Below are 8,329 nucleotides of genomic sequence, written 5' to 3'. Positions count from 1 at the left end.
TCGACGGGCAGCAGAGGGCAGGAGAGGGAGGGCGTGGCGTCCAGACAGGCTGCCCGGTTCTGGAGCGCAGGCGTCCGCGGTTGGCCGCGGCGGCTCTGTTCGTAAGGGTCCCAGACACCTGGCGGGGTCCCAGACACAGGGCTTCCACCGCGTGGTCATCCCGTGTTGGCGGCTGGACGAGCTGACGGCAAGCAAGGTGGACGGGCATGGAGTCGGTAGAGATGGGTCAGAGCCGGTGGTCGCTGCTGGGCAACTCCTCTGGGCGACCGCAAGGCTCCGTCCGCGTCTTCAAGGTCCCCACGTGCGACCCACTGGACTTTCCCAAACCCGTCTCCGGCTACTCTGCCACGAGTGCCGGGTTCACTCCCGTTTCGCTGGACAGCCCAGCCGGTCCCCCTGAGTGTCACCCCACACCGCCACCCTTGTCAGCCGGCTCCCACACTGCTGCCCCAGGGGTCCCTCCCCTCTCTGCCCCGCCCCCTGCAGGCCCACCCGCATCTGCCCCCTGCAGTGGCGCCCCTCCCCCAGCCCCACCCCTGGGGGCCCCCCCAGCACGTCGCGTCCCCATGGCAGTCACCGCAGCAGGCAGCAGCGTGAGCCTGCGCTCCTTTGACTCGCCTGTGAGTGTCGCCTGTGAGTGTGTTTCCTGGGGTGACGCCTGCCCGTCCGGGTGGGAGCGCTTTTGGTCCTCAGGGCGCCTGCTGCGGACACCTTCACTGCGAGTGCTGTGGACACAGCAAGACAGGGTTCTCGCTGCCGCCCTGAGTTGACCGTGGGCTGGACACGCTCGTCAGGCCGTGAGCCGCCCGCAGCGGTGGGCGCAGAGGCACCCCCTCGAGGGGCTGGTGCAGCATCGAGCGAGGTCTCTTGCAAACAGTGCTCTAGTGAGCCCCTGAAGGTGTCACGGGGAACGTGGGGGGGAAACCGCTCACTCCCACATGGAGGTGAAGGACCCGAGCGAGGGGCAGGAGGGAAGGCTGGTCTGAGTGGGTCTCAGATGCCTCGATTCTGTGCAGCCGCAACCGGCGGCTGCTCCCACCCGGGCCGGGCTCGCTGCCTGCCCCACGAGGTCCGGGGGGGGTGGGGGGGCTCGCCTGGCTGCCGGGACCTCCCCTGCCATTGCAGGAGTGCGCGGGTGGTGGCTCAGAGGCTGGGGTGGTCTCGCTGCGGGAATCCTCGCCCCCTTCTGGGTGACGTGGGGGGAGCACTCAGGGGCAGGCGAGAAACTGAGAGACCCCGGACGTGCAGACCTGGGCCCTGCTGAGGTCGGTCTCTTCTGTCACCCTCTCTCTGGAGCCGAGTGCCAGTCCCCAGGCCGGACCTGACCCCAGGCCCGGGGGGGCCAGCGTCCGCACTCAGTGGGGGGAGAGTGGGGGCTGGTGGGCACTGTCGGTCGGCAAAGCAGAGACGGGGACCAGGCTGTGGCAACCCCCCGGCTCAGAGGGGCACCTGGGGCGGACCCAGGTGCGGAGCGAGCAGGTGTTTCGATGACTGACGCGCGGCAGGGGTGGAGCCCGGTTCTGCGCGCCCCGAGTGGTGCTCCCGGGCTGTGAAGGGGGGACGCGGAGCGGGGGGAGGAAAGGGTGCGGGAGGTGAAGTTCGGGACCAGGAGCAGCAGAGGCCCGGGCCCGGGAAGCACGGAGGGAGGGCCCCGCCAGGGTGCGGAGGGGCGGCGGGTCTGCCCGGGGCGCTGAGCCCACGGCCCTCAGGTCCCGCCGGGGCGTGTGCGCACAGCAGGGACAGGGCCTGGGCAGGTGTGGGGCGCAGTGAGCAAGGCTGGGGGCCCCGGCCGGGGGTGTCACCCACACCCAGGCGCTTTACGGAAAAGGAGGCTGCTGCTAATCCGACTCCGGGAGGACAGGGGCTGTGCCGCGGGTGACAGTTACCGGTGTCCTTGGAGGCGACACACACTGGCACTCGAGAGGGTGGGGGGAGTGGGTGAGACGGGAAACCTGGGGAAACAACCAGGTGTTGTTTCTGCTCGGGCCCGAGGCCGACGGGACACAGGAGCGAGCTGATCCGTGGGCGGAGAGAGCGAGGCTCCGTGGAGAGCCCAGGCCTGCGTTGCCGCTGCTGCCCGGGAGATAATGGCAGTGATTACGGCCGCATTTGCATAATGCCCTGTGATTAGAACGCGTTTTCTCTGCGGAGCGGCCCACGCTTCCAGACGGAGAGAGGGCCTGTTCCCCGCGTGGACGGGGCCGGGGAGGAGGGTGCCGTCTCTCAAGACACGTTGATTTGGGGCTGGGGGGGCGGTGACCTCGGTGTGTCCTTGGGAAGACGATGGAACCCCTTTGTGCACCTGTTTCTCAACCTGTGAAAGAAAGATAAGAAGAATTAAGTTTAAATACATGGGTCTTGATTCTAGTTATGAGCATGTCGCATGTGCTGAAAAATGCTGTTCCTGCTCCCCATTTTGTGGGTGAGGAGACCGAGGCCCAGTCTGCACGGAAGGGGCGGGTCCTGGCCTCCCTCCCAGCGAGGCTCAGGACCCTCTGGCCCCGGCGCCCGTTCCTGCGGCTCCTGGCTGCGCCCTGACCTCTCCCGACGCACAGCCCTGCCTCCTGGGGTCCTTCCCCGCTTCCTTCTCCGAGTCTCCGTGACGGATTCCTGTCTGCCCCCCGCCCCCGCCAGAACCAGCCCAGGCGCCCCGCGTGCTGGGGGTGGCGTGTGCCCAGCTGACGCCCATGCTCCACCCCGCAGGGAGCCCGGCTCCCTGGGCCCAGGTCGGGCACCTCTGGCTCGGGGGCAGGTTCCAGGCGCTGGGCGGGGCGCGGTCACCTCCGTCTGGTGACCTGCTGCCCCCGCTGGGGTCTCGTTCGTCGCTGCCCCCGCAGGCCGGAGCCGCACTAACTGCCGCTGCGGGCGGGCGGGCCGGCCGCTGGGTCCCGCGGCAGAGACCCCGTGCAGCCGCCGCGGACGGAGCTGCTGTAACGCAGGTGCTCACGGGGAGGGGAGTGTTTGCTCCGTTGGGAAACTAGAATAACAGACACGGCAGCGAGGCCGGGAGCGGAGACCCGAAGACCACGGCCTCCCGTGTGGAGTGGGGGCGGGGGGGGCCTCCCTTGTTCGCTCTGGGAACGAGCCGTCTGTCTGGCCCCCTGTCCGGGCCCAGGGCTCATGGCAGCACAGATGACATCTCCCGTCCATCTGTCTGGCTGTCCGTCACGGCTCTCTGTCCGTCCAGCCATCTGTCACGTCTACCAACCCGACTGTCTCTCTGCCCACGTGCTCACCCACCTTTACCCGCCCCCTGTGCACGTGCACTGTCTCCACCTCTGAGTGTCGTCTGTCTCTCTGAGCTGCCTGCCCGTGCACCTGGCGTCTACCTGCCTGTGCACCTGTCGTCTACCTGCCCGTGCACCTGTCCTCCGGGGAGGCGTCCGCCGTCTCCGGGTCCAGCGTCAGTTTACCGGCCGTCACCCGCCCCTGCGGCCACCCCCGTGGTGAGGTTGCTCGGGACGCGTTTCTCAGGGGAGGGGGCCGCGGTCACCGACGTGGCTCGCAGAGACGAGCTGGGAGACGGGGAACGGGCCTGGGGTCAGCCCCCTCTCTGCACACACAGCCGCCGCTTCCCGCTCACTGTGGCTGCGCCCGGCGCCCATGCACTTGGCCGTCGAGGGGTGTGGCCGCCGTTCCCTGAGCCGCAGAGACGGGCCCCCTGGGTGCCCTGTGCCGCGCTCCGTGGGCTGGGAAGCGCCGCTCTGCTCCCACGGTGCCCTGGCCGCGGGCGACCTTGCCCCACAGGCCCTGGGCCTGTCCGACTAGACACACCAGGGGCTGCCCCCGCCCCCCACGCCGTGACGACTGTCGGCTGTCGGGGGTCCTGGGCGGCGGCCGCTCCGGGCGCGGGTCACGTCTGCCCTGGCGTCCTCACACCTGCCTCAGCTCTGCCACTGCTCTGGGCCCCGTTCCTCGGGGTCCTTCCCCAGGACCCACGGACGTCTGACCCTCCCACCTCTTCCCATCTATGCACTACCTCTGTCCAGAGAAACCGCTTCCTCGCCCTGAAAGTCAGAAGGAAACGGCTTCTGACTGAGCCATTTTGAGCTTCGCCCGCCAGCTCCTCAAAATTTAGGCCTTTCAGGCTAAAACCCAAAACCGTCCTTAAGGTGTGTCCCTGTCCGTGTCCCCAGCGTCCCCGTCTTTCCAAAGACCCTGCTTCCTCGGGACGAGTCTGCAGCAGGTCACCGTGGCGTTGTCCCTCTTGCCTCCAGCAACCTCGAGGCTCCTCTGCTCGGGGACCCACTCGCTGCTCTGCCTGGAGCCCAGGGTCCCCCCCATGGCGCTCACCTCCCATGGGGCGGCTCCCCATCTGCCGTCCTCGCCGCCCAGCCTTCCCATCCACACGTGGGAGCTGGGGAGACGGGGGCGGGGCGGGGTCTCAGCCTCAGTCTCCAGGGACATGTCTGTGCTCTCGGAGAGCTTCCCCGGTTCTCCCGCCGAGGCCCCTCCGGGCCCAGCTGCTCCGGTTTCCGGGCCGCCATCTCCGTTGAGGGGACAGCAGGGCCACGGGCGGTGAAGTCTCCTTTTCCAGTAGGTGTTTTCTCGGCAGCCTGCACGGCCTGAGGACCAGGGGCCGCCGCCTGGAGCCGCCACCCCGAACACCGCTGACCTCCGCGTGAGACCCGGGAGCTGGGTGTTCCTCGCATGGTACCCCAGACGTTGAATTTAGCCAAATTTCAGAAAATAGCGATGCCTTTCCTACACATCGGACATTGACAACCACAGTGCATCTTGAAGTGAGTTAGTTAAAAGGTATTAAACCTCCTTTTCTGGTGTCCTGGGGAACACAGGGCGCCAGGGCGGAGAACTGAAAATAATCTTCCCTGGAAGTGCGCCCTGGCGGACGAGAGAGCAAGCGGCAGAGCCTCAGGTTCTGAGACGGCCCGCCGTCGGGCCCGGTGCCGCCCCGGCGACGCTGTGATTGCCCGGGTTTGGTGCCTCGGCCGCCGGCTGGGCCCCGGACTGTCCCACCGGGCGCATGACTTCCCCCGGGGGACCCACGGGGAGACACACGTGTGCCGTCTGTGGGCCTCCTGCCGTGTGTCCGTGTGGGATAAACGGTTCCTTTTCGACACACCGGATGCGCAGGCCTGTCTGAAGGAGGAGCCGTCTCAGGAGAAATCAGATCGGCCGCGGTCTCTCCCGAGGACGCTGACATCTGCTGTGGCATCGGTGCCCCAGTAACTCGGTCCCCGCCAGGCTCCCCTCTGGTGACGGGGAGGAAGGAGGCAGCTCTGTGCCTCCATCTCGCCGTCAGCTGAGTCTGACATGCGGGCCGGCGACTCCCCGCGGTCTCTGGGGACGGACCCTCCTCCTGAAACTGGCCCCGCGGGGCAGTCCGTGCTGCCGGAGTCAGGCAGCTGTTTCCTTTGGTTGAGATGAGGACGGACAGACAGTCAACGGGTGGTGAACACATTTAATCTGTTCGTTGCCGTCACGTGCTACAAATTAAACACAGTCTGTTGCAAAACAAACAGGACGCTGGAAGCGGTGAAACCGAGCACGCGAACATGGGTGGGGGCACAGTGCATCGGAGACGCTCACACGCGGCCCCTGTGTCCTCTCCCCCCCCTCCACGCCGCACACGCGGACCCCTGACCCGGCCCGTGTGCCTGGGAAGGCAGGCTGGGGAATCGATGCTTACAACCCAAGAAAACAAAGTGCTTCCGCCCTGCCCGCCCGTTTATTGGAGAACAGAAGGAAGGCTCTCGTTCTAGCCTGACTGATCGCCTGATTCACGACTCGGAGCCTTTGCACGACATGGCGTGTGTGGGCGAGCTGCAGGGCGAGCGAGCAGAACACGGAATGGGGACCGTCCCTCGCCCCCCCCCAAAACTAACCCCCGGTCCTCCGGCGGGGGCCGAGTCTCCTCTCACCGAGGCCGAGGGCGGCAGGCTCCCCCCGGCCCCGGCGGGCCCCGTCCGGGCGGGCCCCTCCGTTTGCCCGTGGGTGGAAACCACGGGCCAGGAAAGCACATCCCTTCTCGTTCCTGAACTGTTCCTGAACACGCAACTGTAAGCAAGCGTTGCTGTGTCAACTAAATCCTTTGAAATGCGTCTTGCGAAATACCCTGAAATAAATGAGAGCGCCTCTTCCCTGGCCGCGTCTGATGGCCGGTGCACTCGCTCTCTGGAGGAACGGCAGACCCTTCCGCCCCGCGGGCATTTCCCTGTTTTCATAAACTCAACTAAAATCCCGGCTTGAGGTCCATTATTTCTCCAGATGAATGGCTGGAACAGAGAGAGCCATCGTCTTAGTTGTTAGAATGAGAAACAACACAGAGGAAAAATTCCAGGCCACGTTTTAGAACCTTTTATTGCCACGCACCGTTCACTGAGACGTCGTTGGGTTGCTGAGTGAGGGGTATGTGACTGTCCAGAAAAGCCCCTCGCGACACCAAGCCTGTGGACCGGCCGGAGTCCGGGCCACACGGGCTGGAAGAGGGTGTGTCCGAGTCCAGTCCCGGTGAAGGCCTTTCATGCCGGCCGTCAGGGTGCCCAGCGCGAGCCTGTCCCCTCCCCCACCCCGGGACACACTGCCGGGCGCGTGCCCGTGACGGCCTCAGCTCCGGGGCAGGCGCGGAGCCGGGTCTCGGCACTCACAGCTCCTGGCAGAACCGTCGGAAACGCGCCGGCCGCGGTCCGAGTCGGAGCCCTCGCAGGGTCAGACGTAGCTGGCGGAGGCCCGGCGGGCCGCGGGCTGGTTCCTCCGCTGGTCGGCGTGCGGCAGGCGGGGCCTGGGGGCCGGACAGCGGTGCCTCTGCCCCTTCCTGCGGCAGCGGCAGCAGCAGGCCCCGCAGAGCAGCCCCCCTGCGAGGAAGAGCGCGGCGGCGCCCGCCCAGCCCAGGAAGAGGGCGGCCCCCAGCTCCCGCTTCTGAGCCGCGTGCACGGCCGGGCTGCGGAAGTCTCCGATGATGGCGTTGGCCGTCCAGCTCACCGGGATCAGGACGGACACGCCCGCCAGGAGGAAGAGGACCCCCGACTCGCCCAGGAGGTGGGCCTTGGCCCGCCCGCTCGAGCCGGCGCACTGGACGCCCCTCAGGCCGCAGGCGCCCAGCGGCAGGGCCAGCAGGGAGAGCCCCACGGCCACGCACATGAGGGCCCGGGCGGCCTGGAGCGTGGGCGGCAGGGCCAGCAGGGAGCCGTAGCGCTTGCACTGCAGCGTGGCCGTGGCCTGCCGGACGCAGCTCATCCACAGCCCCTCCCAGAGCCTCTCGAAGACGAGGATGTTGTTGCCCACGAAGGCCGACACTCGCCACTGGGGCAGCAGCGTGGCCCCCAGGGCCCCGGCCAGGCCCAGGAGCCCCAGCACCAGCCCGGCGATCTGCAGGGGGTAGGACGCCATGGCCGTGACCTTGCGGACGGGTCCGGCTGGAAGCTGCTCGCGGTCTGCGGGCGGAGGAGGCCCCTGGGTCTACAGAAGACACACACGGCGTTCCCCCGCGGCCACCGCCCGTCACGCCGCGCCCGGCCGGACTGCTGCCGTCGGTGCGTGCTGCCACTGTCTCCGCTCGGAGTGCCTGCAGTTGGAGAGCTGCTCCCGGCCGGCGAGGAGGCGGCTGCAGGTGTGTGGAGAAGCCCTGCCTTCCACGCCAGTGTTTCTCACGGTGCGACTGTCCCGGCAACGCTGTGATTAGTGGCAGAGCCTCCATTGTGCAACGGTAATTACAGAGCCGGAAACTTCCTGTCTGGAAACCCTGGAAGGCAGGCGCTCGCCCCACTGCTGCCGCCGAAACCCGGGCGGCTCTGTGCCGGCCGTCGGAGAGCGCCGTGGCTCCGGTGACTCATCCCCTTCCTCCCGGCCAGCTTGCCTGTCCTGTATTTATAATCTCCTCTGCTTTTAACACAAGCTCTGCGTGTGGAGAAATGTTCAGGTATTCGTTTCAAAGCTTCCGTGAAAGCAGGTGATGACTTACACAGGTGGAGTCCCAAGCAAGAAGTGTTCCGATTTCAGAGTTTCTTCCCGAGCTCCGGAGCGGGGGCGCCGAGAGAGAAGGGCTCCTGCCGATGGGAGTCACCGGTCGGTCGTCGCGGTTTCGTCCAAGCCACGCCCTCTCGCCGGCGGGCGCCGTGCAGGCCACGCACCTTCGCCGAACGCTGCTTCGGCGACCGCCTGGCACACGGCACGTTCATCACGGCCAGAACGCAGAGTCCATTAGTGTGGGCAGCGTGAAGAGTGCCCTTTGGATTGAGCCGTGCAGCTCGTTAGATTCAGATAAAAGAAAACTTTCAGGGGCGGGAGTTGGGTTTGAGGTCCTCAGGCTTCTCTGTCTCTGGTTCGCCGGACGACACAGGGGCGCGGCCCCCGGAGCGGGCGGCGGGCT

General features: G+C 67.1%; 1 protein-coding gene across 1 annotated transcript; it reads right to left on the bottom strand.

Annotated features, from left to right (window-relative positions):
• Positions 1–6,311: 6,311 nt before the first annotated feature.
• Positions 6,312–7,736, bottom strand: CLDN17 (claudin 17). The gene has a single exon (XM_045852652.1). It carries the CDS (start codon positions 7,348–7,350, stop codon positions 6,670–6,672), a length of 681 nt encoding a protein of 226 aa, XP_045708608.1. The 5' UTR covers positions 7,351–7,736; the 3' UTR covers positions 6,312–6,669.
• Positions 7,737–8,329: the final 593 nt, after the last annotated feature.

Source organism: Phyllostomus hastatus, unplaced genomic scaffold, assembly GCF_019186645.2.
Source record: "Phyllostomus hastatus isolate PE091 unplaced genomic scaffold, TTU_PhHast_1.1 phas_contig_948, whole genome shotgun sequence".
Lineage (NCBI taxonomy): Eukaryota > Metazoa > Chordata > Mammalia > Chiroptera > Phyllostomidae > Phyllostomus > Phyllostomus hastatus.
Note: the sequence above shows the minus strand (reverse complement) of the source record. Positions and strands in the feature narration are given on the sequence as shown.